Source organism: Eucalyptus grandis, chromosome 6, assembly GCF_016545825.1.
Source record: "Eucalyptus grandis isolate ANBG69807.140 chromosome 6, ASM1654582v1, whole genome shotgun sequence".
Taxonomy (NCBI): Eukaryota; Viridiplantae; Streptophyta; class Magnoliopsida; order Myrtales; family Myrtaceae; genus Eucalyptus; species Eucalyptus grandis.
In genome coordinates this window covers 53,128,248-53,154,325 of record NC_052617.1, presented here as the reverse complement: position 1 = coordinate 53,154,325, position 26,078 = coordinate 53,128,248, and the positions used below count along the sequence as shown (strand labels likewise).

General features: G+C 41.0%; 1 protein-coding gene across 1 annotated transcript; it reads right to left on the bottom strand.

Moving 5' to 3' along the window:
• Window positions 1–14,555: 14,555 nt before the first annotated feature.
• Window positions 14,556–17,938, bottom strand: LOC104450747 (protein BEARSKIN2). The gene is made up of 3 exons (XM_010065429.3): window positions 17,605–17,938; window positions 15,630–15,907; window positions 14,556–15,488 (listed from the first exon to the last, which is right to left on the bottom strand). Exons 1-3 carry the CDS (start codon window positions 17,765–17,767, stop codon window positions 14,769–14,771), a joined length of 1,161 nt encoding a protein of 386 aa, XP_010063731.1. The 5' UTR covers window positions 17,768–17,938; the 3' UTR covers window positions 14,556–14,768.
• Window positions 17,939–26,078: the final 8,140 nt, after the last annotated feature.

Here is a 26,078-nt window from a genome sequence, read left to right as displayed (position 1 = left end):
AAATATGATTAAATATCGATACTTAAACAAAAAACTTTGCGTTTTTGACAAAAAAAACTCTAATGCCCACTCTCAGGACCCTAGCATCCAGGATTGAATCCCCACTGCCTAGGCCGAGTCCATCAAGTGCCTGAATCCATCAAAGTGAGCTTGAGGCCCTAGTACCCATGCCCAAACCCAATGCCCAGGCACCATGACCCAAGCCCACACACGCCGATGTCCCTAATGCTTGGGCTTGGGTCTCTAGTGCTTTTGCTAAGAGCCCATGCGCTCGAGCCCAAAACCATCAAGGCTAAGGCTTGGGATCTCAGTGCATGCGCTTGTGTCCATCTAGGTCAAGCTTGGGAACCCAGATTGGGCCCGAGTCTCCAATTCCCAAGCTTGATTCCATCAAGGTCGAGGCCAAGACCCCGGTGCTCATGCCAAGGTCCTTGATGCCCTACCCCAGATCCATCGAGGTCGGGCTCGAGTTTGTTGAGGCTGGGCCTAGTACCCTTATGCTTGTGCCTGAACGTATTGGGCTCGAATCCCTTGCACTCGAGTCCGAGTCCATTAAGGATGTGACTCGAAACCCTAGTGTCAGTGCCTTGGTCCATTAAGGCCCCTGCTCGAGCACTAGGGATCCAGGCACTTGCATCGAGGACCCTAGCATAGGCACTAAGGTCCTAGGCCTAGCCTCGATGGAATCGAGTCCAGCCTTTATGGATCCGAGTTCGGCATTGAGGACCTAGGCCTAGTCATTAGGAACTCAACCACGGGCACTAGCATTCTAAGTCCAGCCTCCATAGACTAGTGCTCGAGTGTTAGGGACTAGAGCTTGAGCACCAAGTCCCCAGCCTGGCCTCTATGCCGGCACACCAAGGCTCTATACTCAGCTTTTGTGGACCAAAGCCTGGGTGCCAAAGATCAAGCCATGAGCACTAAGGCCTTGAGCTTGGCCTTTATGGAGTTGGGACCGGTGCTTGTGCCCTTGGTCAAGACCCAACTACCCATTCTCTTGGCCCTAGTATCTAGGCTGTTCATCCAAGGTTGAGCGGTTCCAAGATCCACATAGATTCCATTTGTAACCTAGACCTACCTTATGCAATAGGTTCCTCATTATCTGAAACCTAGAATCCACCTACATACCTTGGAACTTGGAAGCTATCAAGTTACAAGTTTCAGGGTATACCTAAATTTCACTTTTATTATTAATTGAACAATTGTAGTAAATTATCACTTTTAATAACCACTACTTACCACTACAATTCACTGACCATAATTTCAAAAAATAAGAAACAAAGTAAAAGTCTTAATCATAAAATGGAAGTTCGCATGAATGATTCCAGATTATAAACTTATCATTGAATGTTATGGAATACCATAAAATCGTATGAAGACATAAATCAAGAAAAACACAAAAACTTACAAGTTCCAAGTTTCATAAACCTAGAATTTGAAACCAACTCATCAAGATAAATTTATCAATTTTTGGAACCTGAAACCTATCCTGTAAATTTTGGAATTGAATAGATTCTCACCAATCCTCAGGTTCTAAGTTCTACCCTAAAACCATGCTCACCCCTAGCTTCATTGAGGCTAGACTTGAGATCTTGATGCTCGTGCTTGGTTTCTACCCTAATACCCGAATAGTATATGTATATTTAGGCAAATCAAATTAGAATATCTTGTATAAACGGTGGAAAACATTTTCTCAGTTTTTTTTTTTAATTTTACGCCAAGTACTACAAAATATAACTGTGTTTGTGAAAAATGACTTCCTAAAATATATTCTTCAGAAACGTAATTTTTTTATTAAACAAATAGAGTCTGGATGTTTCTCTATAAGGGGGTTTGTTGGAACATTATGATGTGCCTATATCATAAGTGGGGAGAATTACCAAAAAAGTCCTAAACCTATTGTAATTGTGCCAATTCAGTCCTAAACTTTTTTTTAGCCAATTTAGTCCTAAACCTTTTACGATTGTGCCAATTCAGTCCATCCGGCCAAAATTGGCCGGCCGGCGCTAACGTGGACGCTAGTCGTCCGGTGAACGCCGACGTGGAATTTTTTAATTTTTATTTTCAAATTTTTAAATATTTTTTCAAATTTTTAATTCTTTTTTTCTTTCCATCATCTTCTTTGCCTCTGGCCGGCCGGAGGCGAGGGCCGGCGAGAGTCGGCCTCGCCGGCCCGCGGGCGAGGGCGAGGCCTCGCCAGATCCAGCGAGCTCGGCCCTCGCCAGATCCGGCAAGGCCTCGCCAGCCGTCCACAATGCGGCGCCGATCGGAAGCCGCGAGTTCGCTCGCACTCCGGAGGCGCAATCGCAAGGCACGGATTGAGGCGGAGAGAGAGAACGGTTCCGAGCGAGCGGCGAGGCGACCTCCTCAACCGGCGAATCTTCGGGTGACTATCCCTCTCTCTCTCTCTCTCTCTCTCTCTCTCTCTCTCTCTCTCTCTCGTTTGAAGTGACCGAGCGGTGGCGACGGGTCACGCGGCGCGGTTGCAATAAGCGCGGAGTACGCTCGGCCAATCGTGACCGAGACGTGGCGGCCGATAGGGTTTCGGGGGAAGACAACGGCGACGACGCGTCGGGCGCAGCTTGTCACTGTTCGTAGCGAGGGTACGGCACGGCGGCATTGCTGGTCGGCGAGATGGCGTCGGCCGCTGCGGCGGCGGCGACGACGACGGCAGGATTTGTCTCGGGGACAGCGTCGGGGCTCTGGCGTATGCGGATGGCGCGGGCGACAACGACGCGGTGGAGATCCGATGCAGCGACGGTGTCGGGGGGTTCGAGCAGCGTTGACGGCGCCTCCTTCCTGCTCGGATCTGGCCCCCTTCTCTAGTTTCTCTTCCTCTCTCCGGCCCCTCTTCGCAGATCTGGAACTCCCTTGCCCAGAACTCCTCCCCTCCGGCCAGATCTGAGATCTCCGGCGGGGCCTCGCCCTCGCCAGTGGCCGGCGAGGTTGGCCAGCGAGGCTGACCTCGCCAGATCTGGCGGGGCCTCACCCTCGCCTCCGGCCGGCCGGGGGAGGCGAAGAAGATGATGGAAAAAAAAGAATTCAAAAATTCAAAAAGTATTAAAAATTCAAAAAAAAAAATTAAAAAATTCCACGTCGGCGTTCACCGGACAACCAGCGTCCATGTCAGCGCCGGTCGGTCAATTTTGGCCAGATGGACTGAATTAGCACAATTATAAAAGGTTTAGGACTAAATTAGCCAAAAAAAAAAAGCTTAAGACTGAATTGGCACAATTGCAATAGGTTTAGAACTTTTTTGGTAATTCTCCCGTCATAAGTGCTTCATCGACCGGAGTCAGTCAGGAATTCGTCAACTGAGTCCGTCTACTTTGTGTGCATGAACTCCTTTGCACGAGAAGAGAAAAGCGAGGTCTTGTGATGCACATCGGCACACGTGCACTTTGAACGGTCTGGATTTGTCGTATCTTAATTTTCTCTATTTTCCTTTCTTCTTTATTTTCCCCTTTTCTTTCTTTCGTCTTGCATTGATTTTTTTCCCCCTTCATCCTGATCGGAGAAAACTTTCTTCAACCATGTGTGCTTAAATAATTGACTATGGCAGTACCGGAGCAGTTGCCATTCACTATTGTACCGCCGTCCTAGTTATTGTAGCAGAACCAGTCGCATTTATTTTCAATTACATTTTCTTGTAAGTAATGTTCATAATAATTCAACAATTTAAAACCTAATCAGAGTGATAAGGAAGATGAAGCCATTTTTTTCTTTTCTCACTTCACCTTTCCTCTTCCTCCTCCTCTTCTTCGTCCTCCTCCTTGATTATAAAAGGTCCTCTTTTGAAATCTATATATCAAGTTTAGAAGCAAATTTCATTTCACTTTTAACTTTCCCACCTAACCCTCACATATTCAAGTCAAAAGCGTCATTTTTCTCATCTTTGTGTCTCCCATTTAGCACTTATAGATTTATTTTTCTTCTTCTAAAGCAGAGAGAGAGAGAGAGAGAGAGAGAGAGAGAGAGAAATTGTCAAAGAAAAAGGCATAAAGAATAAACAAAGAATCCAACTAACACTTTCAATTAAGGATGTGAAATTATTAAAGTCAATTGTCTTTACAGTGTAATAACTAATCTCATCTTTTTTCGCTCTAGGTGAAATACTTAGAATGTTTCTCTCATTTTTCTTATATTTTTTGAAGTTCGGGTAGGTGTTCATTCCTCATTTAATGCTTTCTTCCAGATTAGAGGAATTGGTATATTGGCAACACGAAAAAAATAATGTCCCATCTTTTTATTTCTCTTTAAAGTTAAAGTTATGAATTCTATCATTGATTATGATATAAAAAAAGTATGCAGATAAATGGAAGGTTGAGAGAAAGAATCCCTGGGGAAGAGGACCTGGGGAAGAGGATCAAGTTGGCCCTAGCGAACAGCTTGATTTGTCTCATACACTATGGGGATGGTGAGAAGAGATATATTTTACATTCCAGAGGGACTATAATTGTTAAGTTTATTAACAATGAATAATAATGAAAGGGCTTCTCACTAGGATAAGCGGTATTATTGAACTAGACAAAGCAACAAGCAATGAAACCAAAAACAGATAAAGCAGCTAACTTATTCCAATTCAATGAGTATTCTCAATATTATGCCTCTAACAGATGGTCAAAACTTCATATGGGTTCGAATCCATCCCGAACTTGGTGGTTAAACTCTACTGCGGTGACGATACTGTAAGGGAGGTCCTTCCAAAGCATACGGCTTTCTAGATGTAAATGATGATTCCTGGCCCACCAAGCGAAACTGGTGGTTTCTTGGTCACGAACCTCCTGGCTATCTCTGCACCCCTACCTCTTTTATCACTGAGCGGTCTTTTTTATTAAAGAGGAATCTCCACCAATTAGTAGGGTTCAATTTGATCTATCGTACTGCAAATCAGCGACATCATTGCTCGTATTTATGGTCTTGATGGGAGGCCTACACCCCATAGAAACTGTCTACCTGAGACTATCCCTTGGCCCGTAGGTGCATTTACCAATGAATCATGAAATGCTATGGTTCTTAAATATTATTTATTGTAATAACTTGGTCTCGGGCATCTACCATTATACCTACAATGATTGGTCATTGATTTCTTTTGTGTAATACTAATCGATAGGGCCTTCAATTGGTACGCGCAAGATATAGGCCAATTCGGCGGGTCGATGAAATCGTAGGACTATATGATTCATCAAAAAAAGGCATGGTTCCCTATGAAATGAGGCATGTAATGAAGCCACTACGAAGAAGTTCCGAACAGAGACCCTTATTTTCATAGTTGTCGTTCCTTAACTTAATTCTGACGCGTAGGCCTCCCAAAAGGTAACGGAGGCGTGCAAAGGTTTCCTAAGTAATTCTATGACACCTAGTGTGAATTCGGGTCTCGGCTAACCTAGCCTCCTCCGTCCCTCGGGATCTCACATCAATAACTCTACCCCTACCACCTATAGGTAGTTTTAGACAAGTTTCCTTTAGGCCCTGACTGACCCTCCGTGGACGAACCTTGCGGAGGAACCCTTAGGTTTTCGGGGTCTCAGATTCAGATAATGTGTCAAATCACACCAATAGCAATCCCTTTTATTCCAAATTTATAATATTGCCCAAGAAGTGAAAATTAATCGGGCACGCCCGTGGAAAATGGTATCTTTCCTGAGAAAGAACTAAGGAGAAGAGCAGAGTCAGTGCAATGACTATACAATGATACTATCAGGCATCGCACATTCAAGAATGAGTCACGTAAGGTGGGAACCTCCCGTGCCGTCCTCAACAAATTTAGTCGCCACGTGGGTTCATTATTAGGGTATGTTTATCTCGTGAAAGATTAGTACTATGCAAAAAATCTTCATGAAATTAAATGTTTGTATTGCTTACAAAAATGAATAATAAAAATATTATCTTTAGCGAAAATGTTTATATATAAATTATTGGCTATGATAAAAATACTTTTCATTAATTAATTACTTCAAATGATGGGGGCGATAATTTTTAAGAAAATACCTTTCAAGATATTTATTGTTCACAAAATAGATGAAGTAATATGATAAAAGCTAGTAGTCCAGTAAGGGACCTTGGCCCCTCGCGGGCCTTGAGAAGCCTAGCCATGGCTAGGTGAGACTTGACCTTGCTGAATTTGGTAAGGTTGTGCCTCACCCAACCACTCAGGAAGGTCGAACCCTCACCAACCTAGCAAGTGGCTTAGGCGAAGCTGCCCTTGCAGCTTTTGACAAGGTTAGAGTTTGGGCAAGGCATGACTTCGTCAAATCTGGCGAGGTCAAAGCCTTGCCCAACCATGGCTAGGCTTCCAAACCTTGCCAGCCTAGCCTTTAGCTGGTCACAAGCCGACGACAAATTGGAGAAAGAAGGAAGAGAAGAAACCAATAAATAAATAATTGAAAAAATATCAAATTGTTATTAAAATTTATCTATATTAACACTGATGAAGCCACGTAGGATGGACCAGCTGTCGATCGGTCAAAATTGATAGGATGAATTGAATTGACATAAATACAAAAGATGGATGACTTAATTAGCAAAAAAAAGGTTTATGATTGAATTGATATAATTATAATATGTTTTAAAAAAATTGGTAATTTTCTAGTTTCATTGAATTAGTGTTAGTTTTCCTCGCAAATCAATCATATTTAGCTTGTGGAATCGAACTATCAATGCATCAGTACTATTACAATCATGCCAACCCGAGTTGTTTTTTCCTTGCAAATCAATCATATTTAGCTTGTGGAATCGAACTATCAATGCATCAGTACTAGTACAATCATGCCAACCCGAGTTGTTGGCCCTTAAAAAAATTTGGTAATTTTTCTAATTTCATTGAATTAGTGTTAGTTTTCCTCGTAAATCAATCGTATTTAGCTTGTGGAATCGAAATATCGATGCATCATTACAAGTACAATCACGCCAACCCGAGTTGTTGGCCCTTGATGCAAAATCATAATGGTCGGCAATTCAAAATCATTCGAAATCTCAATTTCACGATCCATAATTCCATTTAGTAAATTATCTTTGAAGCAAGGTGGTTGGTGTGGCATTGAATTTATTGGTTTTCAATTGAATCAAACCATTAAGTGAACATACGAGCTATTCACTAACTATTATAGTAAGACAACTATTACTATATCTATATCTATTAAACTAAGTCGAAAGATGCATTTTGCCTAACTTATTTCACAATTATAAGTTGCCTCATCTTCGAGATTTTCCCTTTAATTAATTCCGCCAAAATGGTTAGATGTCTTCTTCATCATCGTACCTTTTTCTCCCTTTTACAAAGCAATCGTCGTACTTCAGCGGGCCCCAGAAAATGATGGTGACGAGCATGTCTTTCAAGCCACTCCGGGGTAGGTGCGGGTGCTCCAAATTGGATGCGCCCACGTGTCTTGAACTCGCTGTGTGAGCGTGTCCAGTTCGGGCGCGCGAACTCATTTTGCACGCGACGACAAAGCACGCGACGACAAAAAGCGATCTCATCAGTTAATGTTGGTGATCTGCCGATGTACCGAAGTGAGTTGATGCGTTTTGAACGGTCCAGATTTGTTTCCTCTCGATCTTTTCTTTTTTCCCCCTCCAGATCGTTTTTTTTTTTCCTTTTTTTCTTTTTTACTTCAACCTATGTTCCGATTCATGAGTTAGGATGAACATCGTCGCAAACATATAATTTAGAGATAATTATACCAGATGTTCTTAAACTTATCATGAAAATATAATTGAGTTCTTAAACTTATAAAAAGTATAATTAAATTATAAAACTTATTAATTCAGTCTAATCAAATGCTTCAATTAATTCCGTCCAATTAAACAAACGAGAAATACTCATGTGATTTTTAAAATATTTTCACTCTTTTATGTAACTTTTGAAAAATATTTTTTTTTCTTCTATGAGACATTACCTTACTAAAAACATGAAATATAAGACTAGACATCATGTTGGCCTAAATTCGAATTGGTTTAACCAAGTTAAATTAGATTAAAAATAAAAAAGATATGTATTGTGGAAAAACACAAAAGGGTAAGGGCAAGGGCAGCTAGCCCTTGCCACCACCACGTCAACAATTGTTGGAGGGGGCTTGATGAGGGCTGGCGACCTTTGCCAACAGCATTTTAAATTAGTCTAATTAGATGGAGTAAATAGAATAACTTAATTGTATCAATTTAATAAGTTTTAAAATTTGAATGTACTTTCTATAAATTCTAGGATTCAATTGCACATTTTTAATAAGTTTAGAACTTTCGATGCATTTATTCTTTTAATTTTAAACTGAATTTTCATGTGGTTGATGAACAAAACTTATAATTCACTAATAAATAATGAAAAACTTATAATTCACTAATAAATAATGAAAAACTGGTTAGGAAGAAAAAAAAAACAATAGCCTTTTGTTTTCCTTTTCCCTCTTCACCCTGGTGCACGCAGAACGTACCAAGCATTGACACCCGTTAAATGCTGCCGCCTTGTCTTTCATTGAGATTGAGAGCTAGAGATGGAGACGGGGAGAATACCGACGAAAATGGAGATGTTGGCGGGGAGCGAGGGGCGACAGGGGCGGTGGTTGCCATGCAGACAGATATTGAAGTAACAAAAAAGCCAAAAAAAATAAAAAATCACAATGATTGCAATGTGAAATCTTTTATGAATCGATATGAAGTAATAAATTAAGCAGCGTAACTCGTTACGAGATCTGTTTTTCTTTGTCTTTTTTTAAATTCCTTATAGATAAAATTGTTATCTTTTATTTTTATTTTTCATCATAATTAAAGATGATGATATCTCTATTTATACTGTACAATATATCAATGAAAAGTAATATTTTCTTTATGGTATCAAAGCCAGACAAGAGCATGCCGATCTTTTCTTGTTAAAAAAAAATAAAAATCGATAGCCTTAAATTTCCATTTCCTTCAAACGTCAATGTAGCAAATTTCGTTACATCGAAGCTCAATGAAAACAACTATTTACTTTGGGAGACATAGGTATTGTCTCTAATTGAAAGTTAGGACCCACTTGATTTCCTTACTACAGAGATAGTTGCACCACCACAGAGTCGGCAATGTATAATTTTTTACAGATCAAAAAAGACCTCTAACTTGATGTGTTATCTTTATGCTAATTTATAATATATTTTGCACTATAACCATTTGGATTTTTTTCCTTTTGATTTGTCGCTTTAATAAGAGAGATATTAGGAGTTTGGTTTTACTCTAGCGTAATTCTCTCTAAACTAGGGACATTTTCTTCATTTTAGCGTAAATGCAAAGGATCCATGTCCTAAGATTCCATTCCGTCATCCGAATTTGAATTGAGATAGTATAGGATAAAGTGGGATTTGAAATCCTTCAAATATCTTCAAATTGTAAAAATATCTCATCATATGTTTGGTACAATCTAAGATAGGATTTAAAATCATTGAAGAAATATTTAAAAATTTGTAACTTAAAATAGATTTGAAATTTTTTGAAAATCTTTCTTATTTGATGATCCCTTTAAAATCTTTGAAAGTCCCATCTTCCATTGGCGGCTGCTATATGTGAGATTCAAATCCTTATTCAATCGACCTTGGGAGCATGACGACTCTCAACCGAGTTCACGTTATTCTGGGATGACCTCATGAAAGACGGGAGGAGGCACTTCCCGTGGGTCTAACGGCTGGACTTCATAGCCAAAGAAAGCAGCTCTTCCATCTAGAAGTAGCTAAGGAAGGCGACAACAGAGAAGTCGGGCTCGACATGAAAGACATATGCAACTGGGGGTGGAAAGTATGACCTGCACGGAAAGTATGATCTGCACAAAACTAGCACAACATCATCTTTATATCCTTTTTCACCCTCACTCGTTGGAACACGAATGTTGGCCATTAATGACGAGTTGCCTAGTCGGAGGCAATGGTGATTTTGCCGTGGTATAAGGTGACGATTATTAGCTATTTTGGTGGTGGTTGGCAATATCCAACCCATCACGCCCTCCATCTAAAGAAAATATAAATTGTCAAATTATGTTTTAGAATATTATATTCAATTCGGATTTATCCCATCCCCTAGGTCAGATTTCTTTTTTGGCATTTTATCCGAATGTATCCTATACGGAGAATGTCACCAAATACCGGATAAGATACTTTGCTATCCTGTCTGGATTACTAAACGGCAGCCTAATGGTAGTGATTAGTGAGTGTTTAGTGGGTCGTCTCAAAGAAAAAGGAGACGTGACACCCGTGGAGACCAAGCAGGCTGGGCAGTAAGGACAAACAGTGTTTTGCTCGAAAGTGTGGCTCATTGGAAAAGGCTAGGCATGCACGTACCTGGCTCCGGCTAGAGGGAAACCTAAGATGCCCTCTGAATCACCGTACATCTTCGTCAACCTGTCAAACCGGAACGTAGCACTCGTTTGAGCCGCTCCCTCGGTCTTCCATTGCGATGATAAATAGCTAAGCCCCTCTGCCTCCACTCTGCGTACCATCATCTTCACGAACTGAGCAGAGAGAGAGAAAGTGAGAGAGATGAGCGAAGAGAGAGACATTGTTGTCGTCGGCGGAGGGATATGCGGCCTTGCGACCGGCCTGGCACTTCATAGGTTTTCTTTCCCTTTCCCTGAAGAAAGAAGATACTTTCATCGTTTGTGTCATATAGATCTCTCTTTTTTTCTTGTACTCATCGGCATTTGGTTGTTATGCGTCGAAGATGAGCTTTCGTTTAGGTTTTCACATCCCCCCAGGGGGGGTTGCGGATTTTCGTTTTGCATGGAGTTGCATGCGTTCATCATACATCATGCGAATTCAAATCGAATCGCCTTCGGTACTTCATCGAGGAGACAAATCGCAACCTTTGCCCAAAGCCAAAAAAAAAAAAAAAAAAAAAAAAAAAGATCCGATTTTCCATTTTGAAGTTTTCATACTTTTTGGGGTTTTTTTTTTTTTTTTTTTTTTTTTTTTTTTTTGTGAATGATTGGCACGGTAGTGAACCCAAAATAAATGACCGAATATGTACTGTTATCCTTTTCCTTCTCCTTTCTCCTCTGTCTGCCCCATATATCCTTTTCTCGTTTTCCTTTTCTTCCTTCTTTTGATATGTTGCCACCATATGTAACCTATGCACGTGGACCGTAGTGACCCGAACAAAAAATTTCGAGTCTAGTCTGTTTGGATTTTCTTTCGATTCGAGTAGCAAGTAAAACAATGAGCTTCTTCCGATTTTAATTCGGCTTTCGGGTACGATTATCGGTTTCTTTTTTCTCGCTTGATAGCTTACAACAATTTATTCTCCTTTCATTCTCCAGCTTAAGTAGTTTATCAAAAAGCATTGACGTCACTTTTTTGCAAAAAGTCGTACATAGCGGACTCTTTTCTTTGTTAATCTCTATGCTTTATTTAGTTTTATACACTTTATCTAGATGAGTGTCATTTTATTTTTGGTCGGAAGAAAAGAGACCTTGAAGGGCAATTGTAATGACGTGAAGCCACGCCATTTTAAGTATTTCAAATTTGTAGGGAAAATTACAAGATCAAGCAAGGGTGACCCCTCAGCTACAGCCAGTGGCGGTCTCCCTCGCTAGATCAAGTAAGGGTGACCCTTGCTTATCCTTAACAACCATCGTTTGAGACTAGTCACTCGTGAAAAGAAAAGAAAAAAATTTATAAAAAAAAAAACTGTTCATGTCAAGTGCATCCCCCTACGTGGTATTATTGGCACTGGCTGGATTGTCACGTCAGATTTTTCTGGTCAAAATTAGTTGTGATGATTATATTGATAAATCGTTAAAAGATTTAGGACTAATAAATGAAGTAGGTTTAAAACTTTTTTGGTGATTTTCCCAAAATTTGCATTTGGCTTGCCTTGTACTAAATGGGTGTACTCTCTTATAATCAAGGGCGGCTACACAAATAGTTTGTCCTTACCATGAGTCGTGATGGCAGTTTGACAGTGCGGTAAAAAGTACAGTAACATTGAGAGTAGAACATAACTCCAAAGTCTGAACGACCGACAAATGTTGTGATGAATCAAATATTTCGGCACGGGAAAAGTGAAGCTTCATGAATTAGAACGAATGTGAAGAAAATCGAAATCATTCGATGAACGTGTATTAAGCTACAAAGATTGTTTTCCGCGAATGTCAAACCTGTATTTACTATACCGAATGCAGGAAGGGGATACAAAGCTTGGTGTTAGAAAGATCGGAGACCCTCCGGGCGACCGGATCGGCCATAATCATGCAGCCGAATGGTTGGAGGGCACTCGATCAGTTAGGAGTCGGCCCGAAGCTCCGGAAGACTGCTATTGCCATGGAAGGGTAAGTTTTGATCCTCGTCTCTTGCTTAGAGCATCGGTTGAGTTTCGGACAGTATCTATTTTCTCGAGTGCTAATGCATTAAGCCAAATGCCCAGCGGCCGCATCGTAAGCATTCCGGATGGGAAGCAAGGACCTATCCTTCTTGGGTAAGTCACAATCAACGGCATCTATAGTTTTCTTGTTTAAAGGTAAATCTTTTTGAATGCCTGTCAAGTGTGTCCAGTAGAGCAGTAGATTACCATTGGAACTGCAAGATGAAGAGCTTATCCGACCGATTTATTTTGGGGATCAAACGCGCGATTGGAATTGAAAATCAAGTTCATGTTTGTAAATTTTGGTTTGCAGAGGAGAAGTTCGGTGCTTGAGAAGAATGGATCTCATCAATGTATTGGCCGAGGGCTTGCCGTCGAACACCGTAAGATTCGGATGTCGTGTCGTCTCTGTCGAACTGGATCCGACTACATCGCGTCCTCTCCTTCATCTCGACGACGGAGGTACCATTAAGGCGAAGGTGATGTTCTAAGAACTGCACATGACCTGATTTACAGTCTTTTCTGTCCGCGGTTCCGCCCTAAGAACACTGAACCCTTCGATCGACGTTTCTTTCCGTTGCTAAATACAGCTTTCTTTGGTCATACGGCTTGTATCCGATCGAAATTTTCAGGTCGTAATCGGATGCGACGGTGTGCACTCCGTGGTCGCAAATATCGTCGGATTGAACAAAACCGGGCTTTACCCGACATATGTAACGAGAGGGTTCACTCGTTATGAAAATGGTCATGGACTTGCAAATGAGTTCGTTGTGATGAGGAAAGATGAACTGCAACTGGGGTGGCTTCCCATAGATGATCGCTTGGTTTACTGGTTCGTGACTCGGAACTGGACTTCTCCAGGTATTATTATGTCTTGCTCTCTCCCATTAATTATGTAGTGAAAATAAGCAATCGAACATTATCATAAGCAGAACAATAAAATAAATCAAATATCAGATTTACGTAATTCGATCGACATGACCTACGTTTATGAGAAGAGCAGCATAAGATTTGACTTGAGCGATGCAATAGAAATGATGATCATACTCGAGTCACTCAAACTTGATAAGAGGAATATTCTTTATTAATACAATTTGCGTAAAACCAAATTAAGATTATCCAAATCGCGTTAATAAAGTGATATGTCATCATAAATAATTGTTCAAACCCAATACGACATGAACTTTTCTCTAAAGTAGGGAAAATTCAAATCCGTTCTAAAGGTTACAAGCTTTCTGGGATTAGAATCCAGGGCAACGCTTTCAAAAGATCCGATGCTCCTCAGGAGTTCGATCGTGAAAGCAATGAATGATTTCCCAACTGAAGCGATACAAATGGTGTCCGGCAGCGACCTAGCCACCGTCCAATACACCGAACTGCGGTATCGTCCGCCGTGGGAGGAAAGGTGTCATCGTGGTGGCCGGGGACGCCATGCATGCGATGGCCCCGTTCCTTGCACAAGGTGGCGCTGCCTCGTTGGAGGACGCGGTTGTGCTCGCTCGGTGCTTGGCTGAGAAGATCAAGTTAGCCAACAGCGATGGTCACGGCCCGAGAGAGACGCGGTTATCATTCGAGAAGCCCGCTGTCGAGGAAGCATTTGAAAAGTACAGTAAGGAGAGGAGGGCAAGAGCGTTTTGGCTGACCTTGCAGACTTACTTTATTGCGATGCTATTAGGCAATTACTCAGGGATCATCAAGCTTATGACAGTGCTGCTCATGGCCGTCCTCTTCTCAGATAAAATCGGCCACACTCGTTACGATTGCGGTCGTCTCTGAGAGACGAAGGCTATCACTACCTAATCAGAGTCGTTCTGCGAAAGCTCGGTTCATCATAAGTGTGTGAAAGCCGCAAGAACTAGTAGGGCTTGCTATGTAATGTGCATGCAATCTATTGCCGATTTAACCGTACGTCTTCGATAGTATTCATCTTAGTTAAATTATGTATTGAATTTGTAATCTTTCACCAATATTATATATATATATATATATATATGTATGTATGCATACATCCTTTTCTAGTTATTTACACGACAGCTACCTCAGCTTTCAAAACATCTTGAATCCTGCATTGCCATTTCGCACCTGCATGAAAACTCAAGGTTCTCAATCAGTTTTAACCGGGCGTGACGAAGTATCACAAAGTGCAGCCACTGTCTGAACGCATCGACACACGCAGGGCATTAACAAGGTGAACATATTATCAGCAAAGTTTCAATACAGTTATACAACAATCTTCACTTTATCAGTGTCACAAGCATGATGAAGACAACAAGAACGAGGGCGAATGCAACAAATGATTAATCTTTTGCCATACCCAGTTTGGGTGGTGGCATAAACCTAGACACGCTGAGAACCATTATGGACATAGCTGGTTCTTTGAATGAATCCATATCTTTCAATTAAATTGTTTTGATTAACTTCAGTAGCACCACGCAGAATTGAAAAAACGATCACTTGCCGTAACCCCAAAAGTCCATCTCGCCCCTCAAGGACAGATGGTTGATCGGGTGCAGAGAAGTCGCAGCCGTCCCGTCCTCGAACCTCACCCCCTTCGAGCCGGAATCGCCTTCATTGTGGTTCCCGAGCTGATTATGAGCGCCGCTGGTGACGCTGAGCATGCCCCAATCGCTCATGCCCGCTTCGTCCCTTGCTCCAACCATCTGTTCCTGCGTCGCTTCGCACGTCCCAACTTCGAGGCCCTGGTCACAGTTCTGGTACCTGAAGCTGTCGCTCCCGCTCTCGCACTGGTCCCTCGTGTTGCTCGACATGAGCTGCTTCAGCATCACGGGCGGCGCCACCGTGTCGGCCGACTGAAGGGCCGTGTAGTCGTGGTACCCGATGGGCTTCGGGGTCGGGATCAGGCCTTGCGAGGAAGGGAAGAGTGAGTACTGAGGGAGGTGGTGGGAGGAGTAGTGGAGGGCGAGCTCGGGCTTGTTGAGCTCGAAGGCCGTCGACGGGCTGAGGTGATTGGAGTGGAGGTAGAGGCTGCTGTCGCGGTGCATGAAGGAGCGAGGTTGATGGGCGGTCGTGTTGGACGTGCTGTTGATGCTGAGTTGCTGGTGGTGGTGATTTTGGTCGGAGCCGGCGCTGGTCTGACCTCCGCTGTCATTGCCGGCGATCTTGAAGAGGTTCTTCTTCTTGAACACCCTGCACACCACCCACCCGTCTTCCTGGCAATGGAGCATCCGGGAGATAAACAAATTCGACATGCGTGAGAGTTCGATATCATCTTAACTAGCTCTCTCTCATCGCGCATGATCGTAACCATGAAAGCGCGAAAATCTTTTGCAGTTAAGGAAGTGGAGACTCACATTAGGGTTTCCTTGGGGGTCGTCGCCGTCCTCGAGCCGGTACTCGTGCATGATCCAGTCGGTCTTCTGGCCGTGCGGAGCCCGTCCCCTGTAGAAGACGAGGGTCTTCCTCATCCCGATCTTCTTGTGGGTGTTCCTTATGCACTTGTCCCTCCCCGTCGCCTTCCAGAACCCGGCGTTCGTCGCTCTGTTCGTCCTTGAGCCGGTCGGATACTTCCGATCCTTGTGGCTGAAGAAGTACCACTCGTTCTGGGGTGTTGATCCGATCTTGCATCGCTCTACGGGTACAAGAAATTGAAATCGATTTACCAAAATTGATGGAATATGAAGTACTATAAAAACAAGATCTTGAGAAGGATGGGCCGTTGACTCACTTGAAATCTACATTTGACAAAGAGATTGCATTAATTCAGACGTACTCCCCTTCATAGGATAACATAACTACGACGAGAGTTCGCATATGGTAATTGTAAGGAACTTACATGCAACAGGACCGGAAGATATTCACTCTCGAAATTCATAGACAGTAACTAAATGGAGGAGATGTACTTGGGTCGACCTTATTCTACTTTTCTGAGGAGGTTCGTGGTCAAACCCTGACCGGTCACGTAGAAAATCTGTTCTTGCATTTCCAAGCAGATGCAAAAATCCTATCTAAATTCGACGTTTACGTTTGATCTTTTTCAATTTAATCTAAATCCTGCGATGTATGCGTTCAGACTTTCTCTTGAATTCTTGAATCTTTTTGCAATTACTCAAATGTCAACATATAGATTCATGAATAGTCATTTCACAATCTTCTGAAATTTGAATAATATATTACATAATTGGCGGCTTTTGAGAGGGGGGAATAGTTTGAATATGGAAAATAGCTATCTAAGTGCCCGGAATCAGCAAATGCGACCGTGGTAAGTACTCTCCCCATTCGCACTAGTTAGATAACGAATGTCTTCCCCTAACTACAGATCCTGTGGAATGTCGATGCACAGCTTAAGCTTGACTCTACAAGGTGCTCCTGTATATTAATAATTATATTGCGAGAAACTATATTCTTCCCCGTCTATTAAAAGGTATGTCCTAGAAAAAACCGACTCAGGCAGTCCATAAATAAGCGTTAAATTCATGCAAGCAAGGACTTGCTCTTGCTGTGTATGCACGACAGCCAAATTCATGTGAGGCCTCAAGAAAATCCTGCATGATTTTAGGCCACTGCTAAGCAAATATTCACGTGGCTTTTGTCCTGTTAAACGAAAAAGTGGCCTATAAATCACATGAATTGTGAGACTTACGGGGAGTTTCCTCTGTCACTGTAAGAATTCTTCGAGCATTAAATAAGCAACATAATTATTACGAAATAGAAATTATAATATTTTGAGGGTTAATTTTTTTTCCCTCCTAGAGATGCAATTATCCAGAGAATCTTGTAGAACAGATTTTATTACATATCAGTGGAGGATGGCCATAGTTGGGGGCGTTAAGGTTTCGGGTTCAGAACCCAATCACTTCATAACTTTACCAATTGATAAAAGATTATTTATTAATTGGCCAAATTCCGTATATTAACATGGGAATATTTTGATTATCAATGCATTAATCTCGAGGAAAGCAATGCTTTGGAAATTACAATCTTCCCTTAAGCATGTATCTAAGAAATGCTTTGGGGACACTCATTAACGAAATCCTACCAAAAATATGATGCAAAAAGATTAAGGAAACAAGTTACACAACGAATTCTTATTGAGACCTTCATAAATTAAAGAACCTGCATCAAAGTACTTATTTCTCTACCCTCATGGTGTCGTTGATGTTCCCAAATTAAACTACATCTACATCTAGTGTTGGGTGAGAATTTCTTAAACCCTATGTTCGGAAGTTGCGCATTAATTTCGTTTTAGGTGGCCCAGAAAAGAGAAATGAAAACGTCAATATTAACAAAAACCAATGCATGCTAATAAACTAACTTTAAATTAATTACCTTGAAGCTCCCAAGGCTCCATCTTGTTCAGGTCAACCTCCCTGATCACCTCCATGTCGAACTTCTGGAACGAGATCTTCTTCTTCAGGTAGTACTGGAGGAGCTCCTCGTCCGTCGGGTGGAACCGGAACCCCGGAGGCACACCGCCGCTGGATGAAGCCATCAAGCCAAACCCCACAACGGCAAGCCGGTGGAGCAAAGCTCTTCAATATCTCTCTTTGAGGACTTTCAAGAATAAGTTTTTGCCTAACTCTGCGCGCAAAGAGAGAGAGAGAGAGAGAGAGAGAGAGAGGATGCCTGCAGCTAATGAGTTCTGGTGAAATGAAATGGGAACGAGAATGTGCGCAAGAGCAAGCAATGTCAGTTGTACGTAAGAGAGGGGGTTTATATATGTTTGATGAGGCAAAAGAAAGTGTTGACGGCCTGTGACTACGCCGGCGGGAATGGCTAAAGATATCGTGAAAAGCAAGTCTCTCTAGGGCTTGATGACCAGCTTTCTTTTTTAATTCCTCAGGCTGCAGTTGTCGATTCCCTGGACAATCCAATTTCCTCTCCTTCTCTCGCTCCCGCAGAGCGTGTGTGGACGCCTGGATCGATGATTACGTTACGCTAATGTCAACTCACGCGATGTTGCGATTTACTTTGGGTCTGGTTATCGATTATCTCAGCAACTCCCTCCAAACCTCGGAATCCATTGATGCATGTCTTCTTTTTTTAACTCCAAGAAGGGTACTTCTCGCGCGACCAAATGAAATGTTTTTACGTTATCCTCCAACATCAAATTACGAACTCACGTTCACTTTCATAACTCTTTAGGGATTCGTTTAGTGGCGATCAAGATCATCCGACCGTTCGGTCAGTGCTTGCAATCTTATGATTACTTAAAGTCGATGGATGTAGAGCCAGATGTTGTCTTATATCTTAGCATTTTCATCGAAAACTTGAAAGGGAATGGCATAGTCAGGATCACTAGATCCGATGTCCCTATTGCACTCATCTCACAATGTTTAGGATTAGCACTTCATAAATATATAAGTTTTCCCCAAACTCATGTAAAGACCTCATGCAAAAGTGTCATACCTCACGAGGTGACCTCAAACGATTAATACCAGCACTAGCGCACCGAGATTTGATTAACCCTCTCTTCTAACATAGATGAAATACTCCTACTTATGCTAAAGCCTCGTGAAACCTCAATTATCTACCTAGACCTCGGGATCCATACTATAAAGAAATGAATGCCTTAAAGTTAGAGAGAGAGAGAGAGAGAGAGAAACCCACGGACGTCGAGGGGAGAGTGATGACGGTACAGTTGAAGTTGCCTTAGGCGGTGGTGATCGGAGTTGCGGTGGGGGACCAATGACAAGGTATGGGCAAAAGGGTATGGAGAAGGGTGATAAGGATTCTCAAATTTCTTTACCTAATGTTTGTTTAAGCACATTCATAAAATGACAACGTGTTATCGTCTTGTTCACGAGATGGTAAATGAATACCGGATCCATGTTTAGAGAAAAGGAATTAGTAGGATGAGAATCGGTAATTCAAGAACTATATTTCGATATTCATCATAAAAGATAGGCAAGGGCAAAAGAATTTTTCAATGGATAGATGTCATATCTTAAAATTTCATAACTATTTTGTCCAAGAACATGGTCTAAGTGGCTTATGCCTCGCATTATGCGGCGGGCGCAGTGAACTATACGACCCCAAAATTGACAATAGGTACCTAGCTAAAAAAAATAAATTAGTTGAAGAAGTAAAATGTACGTCAGTCAAATTAAAGAAAGGGAAACATGCATCCACGCGCCACCACAAGACCTTGGAGTCGTTCAATGTCGAAGTGCAACGAGCGAGTCGAACGGAATATATTAAACCCGTAAACGATCCCGAGGTATAAAGAAGGGAATTCAATTATGGGGATATTTGATTGTTCTCAAAGCAACCTTTGGAAAAACAGCTACTATACCTCCTTGGGATTCTCGACGCGCGATTGGACGGCTAACGTTACTGTGTGTGGATATCAAATCGATCGTTCATACTAGTTAACTCAAATCAAGATTTTATATAATCTCGTATCCTATAATATTGTTTAACCTAAAAAGTTTATAGCGTGGCAAAATTACTATCATATCAAGACAATTCGGATGAAACGTTTGCCTACATTCTTTATCTTGATTCAATTAGATTGTTTATTTGCCATAGTTTTATAAATATTTGAGTATCCACTTGAAAGCTATTGATGACGAACATTACTATTATTAACTTATCAGATAAATTGAAAAAGAAATTATTATTGTATTGAGGGAACAATCCTCACAAGAACTCATATATCATAGATAGGCCCAACTTAATTAGGTATAACTATGGTTCTTATCATCAACATGATGGGAAACTTTCAATTGCTTTTGAAGCTTAGCATTGCCGTGATGATGATCAATCGCCAAAGGTGTGTTTGATAACCATTCTATTCTTGGGAACAATTTCTGTTTAGAAATTGTTTTTTTTTATTTTGTTCATAGGAATAAATTCTAAGCATTTGAAAACATTTGATAACTACCCAAAAATTTTATTTCGAGATAGAATTGTGTGTAGTACCGTCTTCAAAATTTCTAATCTAAACAATTTTCTTCTAATTTTTAAATAATTTTATTACTTTTTTTCTTTTCTTTTATCTTCTTCTTTAACCTTTGGCCGATCGTCGGCCCCTAGTGAGGTTGTGCCTCATCTGCTGAGTTGATCTTGGCTAGGTGAGGCTTGCCGGTGGCCGAGGAGGCTTGGGGAGTTGCTTGGGCAAGCTAGCCAAACCTCACCCAACCGATTGCCGGAGACTGGCGATGTTAGATGGAAGTGACCATGGTGCCTAATGGCAGCGGTAGCGGAAGAAGAAGAGAAAAGGAAGGAAAACAAGAAGCAAAGAAGAAGAGAAAAGAAAATTAAAAAAAAAAAAAAAATCAGTTGGCTTTGATTCTAGAATTGCTTCTAGGAATAAAGAATCAATTTTTTTCTATTCTTAATTTTATTCCAAATCTATTCTACGAAACAAATTTGTTCCTAGGAAAAAAATTACTAAATGAATTTTTGTTTTAAATCTACTTCGCAAACGAAATAATAGAAATTTTCCTTTGTTTAGCCGGTTGACAAACGCACCTTAAGTGGGTTCGTTGTTATGAACTTTTTTAATTACTTTAGAAATTAAAGTATACATATCTTAATCGATCATTTCATTGGGCGAATATTCACGCCGCGTTACAAGATGACACATCTCATCAACAGCTGGAGACGCAGTTGCCATAGATTGAGCCTTGCACATGTGCAGTGGTGGATATGACCTTCGCATTAGTACAATTGATTCAATAGCACGTCTCCTAGTCATTGCATGATTATATAATAGAGATCATTGAACCCTCCCGGAGATTATATATCACCATAATATATCATATGATATTGAAGGGTCCCATGGTCTTGCGGAGTAGATTTTGTAGGAGTTATTAGGGATGTGCTGGGAGTAGGGTATTCTCGCTTCGTAAAATGTAGGCGTATCTTGCCTCCCACATGACTTGGTCCCTAGAATGCTGCTTGCCCTAATAAATGCTCTGCTTATTACTCAGTCTTTCAATGAAGAATTTGGGTTAGGATATCACTAGCAACCTATTTCACCTCACATAAACACACACACACACATATAGAATGGTAGCAACGGAGATCGAGCATCAGGCCATGGTGGCTAGTGGCTACAAGCCCAATAATAAGGCAAAAGGCGGCAAGTCACCGTGATAAGTCAAGATGCGGCAGAAGCCAATCAGAAGAAACACATGTTCAGTTAAATTTACATATGGGTGAAGTCCATACGTATAACTCATCAATTAAAAGTCTGGTTTCCTCCTATAAGTGACGAAGGAAAACGTGACCTTTTGGTCAATTCAGAGTAATTTAGTATGGTCCATTATTTAATAGGTGATTGAAGAGAATCCAATTCTTATTAACTCCTAAATTAGCCACGTGGCACATTTGTCGTGTTGGCAAGCCAATCAACAAGAAATTATTTTACCTAATGAAAGAGTCATATTTTTTTCCACATTGAAAACCTTTAGGTTGCGGTAAACCTTGACCACCTTCTTCCTTTGGCAGCAAGTCGTAATTCAGTAGGCGTTCACGATGATATGTGCACTTTCACGATTGTTCATCCACGGCCTAAACCCTAATTCGTACTGAGGATATCAAGGTTGCAACTAGTGTCCGATGAAATGAACTACATCCACTTCCCCTCGTCCACTCATTAGAGGCAAAATTCTATTGTTCTGGTCTACAAAAATGGAAAACCAATCCATTTGGAAATCGAATTTCCTCAAAGTTCTTAGGAAGTCCAGATCGAGGAAAGCAATGCGGGCACCACCAAGCATTAGCCTAGGAGACTATATCAACAGTTACGAGGGGACTTGTGAATTTAGCGCAAGGGACTCGCCGGGGCCAGATCGACTAACCTAACACTTACAGAAGGGGGGCCTTGCTAAAGTTTGGTGCTCCGCTTTAGTCTCCTGCTAAAAAATAGTTAAATTATTTGTTTTGGTAAAGATTAAATAGTGTTCTAGCAAAATGCAACCGGTTAATTATTTCTCAAGTAATTTAGGGTATGTTTAGTAATCATTCTGTTCTCGAAAACAATTTTTGCTCAAAAATGATTTTTTTTTTTTTAATGTTTTTGGAAATAATTTCTAAGTTTTTAAAGGTGTTTGATAATTGTCCAAAATTTTTATTTTCAGAATAAAAATGTGTTTGATAAGACTCATTTTTTTTTTTTCTAATAATACTTTTATTATATTTTTTCTCTCTTTTTTCTTTTATTTTTTATTGTTCTTTTTGTCTTCTCTTTCTCCTTCTTTGTGGACGGTTGCAGGCCACAATGGTGGCTAGCGACCAGCTTGGCAAGGGTTGGTGAGCTCACCGAAGCAAGCCATCGCGAGCCTTGGCCTCGTAGATTTGGGTGAGACCGAGCCTTGCCTGACCACCACCGACAAGGCTCCACCTCACCCAAGCGATGCGAGGTCGGCCTCACCCTGGCCTAGTGAGGCCCAGCCTTGCGCCTGCTGGCAAGGCGAGGTCACTCGCCGTGGCTTGGCGTCGCTAGCCATGGCCAAGAAGAAGAAGAAGAAGAAAAGGAAAGACAAGAGAAAAGAAAAAAAATTAGACTTGATTCTAAAAATTGTTCTCGAGAATAAGAAGTAACTTTTTTCAATTTTTTTATTTTGTTCCAAATCTATTCCCAGGAACAAAAAGATTTTTTGTTCCTAAAAATAAAAAATTTATCGAACAGATTTATTTTTATTTTTAGTTCCAAGGAACAAAAGACTATAATCAAACACCGTTTGGAGTGTTACCAAATAGGTCCTTATTAGTTAGTCACTCGTAATACTCATTCTAAAATATACAATTTTCCTCCACCTCTAATTGGAGGAGACTTATTCTAATTATGTCTATAATTAGTGCGCTACAGGGTGTGGGTACTAACTACATGCAAACTTAAGTAAAAATAGATATGAGCATGATTTGAGAAAGTTTCCTTCAACCAGGTTGGAAGAAAATATTCCTTATCACGAATTACCAACGTTTATTTTGATTAGTTAGAAATTACCTACATTTATTTGCGTTCTTAACAAAATTTTCAAAATTACAAACTGTTTTAAGAAATTGCTAAGGAGTTTTAGGTTATCCTAACAAGTACTAGTTTTAGGGTATGTTTGGTAACGCTTTTGTTCCAGGGAACAACTTTTGTTGAGAAATGATTTTTTATGTTTCTGTTATCGGAAACAATTTATGAACAAAGAACGCGTTTGATAACTTTCCAAAATTTCTATTCCCATAATAGAAATACGTTTGGAAAAATTCTTAGATTTTTTTCTTTTAATTTTTAAATTCTTTTTTTCTTTTTTTTTCCCTTCTTCTTTTTCTCTTTGGTGTCGCCCGCCACTAATGTGGCCGGTGATCGACTGGGCAACGTCCGGCGAGCTTTCTAGAGCCTCGCTAGGCCAAGGCGAGGCCCGGTGAGCTCACCTTGACTTGGCCCCAGCAAACTTGGCCTCGCCAAATCTAGGCAAGGTTGACTTCACCCAGCCGTGGTGACGCTCAGGCCAACAAGCCTCGCCATGGCTCGGCATCTCTAGGGGCCAACAACACTCCAGCGAGGTCGCCGGCACCGGCCATGGCCAAGGCTGGCAATCGGCCAAAAGGAGGAAGAAGAAGAAGAAGAAAAGAAAAGAGAAGAGAGAAAAATTGATTCTAAAAATTATTTCCGAGAACAAAATACTATTTTTTTCTACTTCTTATTTCTGTTCCAAATCTATTCATGGGAACAAAAAAAAATATATATTTTTTTCCGGGAACAAAAGTTTTACTAAACACATTTCTATTCTTTTTTTGTTTCCTAGAACAAAAATATAGAAATTTTTGTTTTGAGAAACATAAATTGTTTTTAACAAACAAGCCCTTAGTATACCTTTGTTTGCGTCTCCCATTGATCATTCATCAGTTTATCACATAAGGAAATGGTGAGATTCACGCATGGCATCTAGATTGGGATGAATCCCAAAACTGAAGCGATCATGCTCATCATTGACCTGACGAGACAACAAAAGAATATTCAACACAGTTTCGAATTTAATTCAATTAATGCTCGAAGGTCAAACCCTCATCGAAATTTACCCTTTTTGAAGCAACCCTAATCCTTAGGTTTGCTGGCTTTTTTTTTTTTTTTTTTTTTTTGACGAGTAGGCTTGCTGGCTTGCGAAGCGATCTTTCGCTCGCTATTTCAAACTTTCACGTGCTAGCGAAATATGACCACACCGACGTGACCACGATGAGAGCCTCATTGCATGGAGCTATTTTAAAAAAAGAAAGGCCAAAATTATAATATTGGATGGTGAAATTTTGACCAGTTGACTTAATGAGATGCACCAGTTTGCGTTCATGCCTTGAATCACGGCGTCCTATTCTGCATGGCTGTTTGATTTGGCCCCTCGAACAAATGAGCGCTCGAAGAATCCTTGGCAACGCCGGGCTGAATACGGCAATACCATCTTCCAGAATTTTATCACCTTATGAATTTTCATTAGGTCCATCGCGAGCGAAAATAAAGATTTGGGGAATGGTAACAGTCCTGAGTCATTGGATTGCGATTGGCTGGCCAAACCCATGAGGTTTGTAGCTGAGAGAGCATCCAGTTTTGCCAAACTCTGCGGTTCGAGGTTCCTTGCAACTAGACCGAAGAGAAGGCGCTGCGTTGCTCTCGATGATCCGGTACAATTCAGCTTTACCACTTCATGCCAAGGCAAGGCGGATTCGGTCTTCTTGGAGGATTCGAACGGCCCTGTCCCGGATGTAGTTGCGGCCCAAGTAGCTCTATGATCGATTCGTCAGTGAACCTCTACGTGTTGGAAATAGAATGTAGCAAAGTAGCTTGGTATACACGGGGTCGTTTAGTTTTAACCCAGATGACCTGAACTTTCTTTGTGCAAGAGTTAATCCATGGCCTGCACATTCCAACTTCGTGCGCTGTATATTGACTTGTGATTCCATGAGGCATTTATATATACTTTGTCTCTGGGTTCTGTAAGCAAATCGGGGCAATGAACCATGCCGCTTCGTTGCATTTTATTTCAGGGTACCCAGTTTTGAGGGGGAAGAATATGTCCGTGATTTCAGGACGACGTTGCTCAGATCGGATCGGCCTCGGATGCGAAAATGGTTGATTATTGCAATAAGAGTGTTGCTCCTCGAATATGTGATAGATTAGTCAAAACTCCGCGATGGTTTGATGATAGGACCGAGAGTTTCCTCGTATTGCACTGGGAAGATTTTTGGTGAGTTTCTTTGTCAGCTTCATTCACACGGTTAGACTTTTCTTGCTGAGCTACAATGACAAGGGCCTGCAAGTAGTCGATTTAGATGGATAAAAAAGAAAGGAATTTCTCCCCTTCCGGTGGTTTTCCAAAAGAATTGATAAGTGGAAAAACTTTGTTAGTGAAAAATTTTACTGCTCACTTTTGGTATAATTTGTGAGTAACTGTTTTGCCAGACAAAATACCTTTTATCAAAAGTCGTTCTTCGGTTTGTTAATTAAAGGATACTAGGGTTCTACTCCAACTTCGAATAGAAAATATCACAAGCAACATGAACCAACAACTTCAATTAAAATAAGATCGTACAACTGCAAATTGTGCTAGAATTCAATCAACTACAAGGCTTGGAAGATACCGACTCGATGAAATAACCATAGATAAATAAAGTATGCTGAAATTTAATTGATGATATAGCTAGAGAATAGAAAAAAAAAATATGCTGAAATTTAATTGGTGACACAGCACTCAAGATAAAGATACATGCTATAATTTAATTGACGATACAAATCTGAAAGCTACAATTAGAAAAATAAAGTGCAATGCCAAAAAAGTAAAGATACTAAAAGATAGCAAATTTGTTTG

What these genes read in the sequence shown, in the direction of transcription:
- LOC104450747 (XM_010065429.3), bottom strand. Translation starts at nt 17,767, where the DNA reads ATGGCTTCATCCAGCGGCGGTGTGCCTCCGGGGTTCCGGTTCCACCCG. An exon ending in GGAGCCTTGGGAGCTTCAAG is followed by an intron (nt 15,908 to 17,604) that starts GTAATTAATTTA and finishes TTGTACCCGTAG; the next exon opens with AGCGATGCAAGATCGGATCA. An exon ending in ACCCCCAAGGAAACCCTAAT is followed by an intron (nt 15,489 to 15,629) that starts GTGAGTCTCCAC and finishes CTCCATTGCCAG; the next exon opens with GAAGACGGGTGGGTGGTGTG.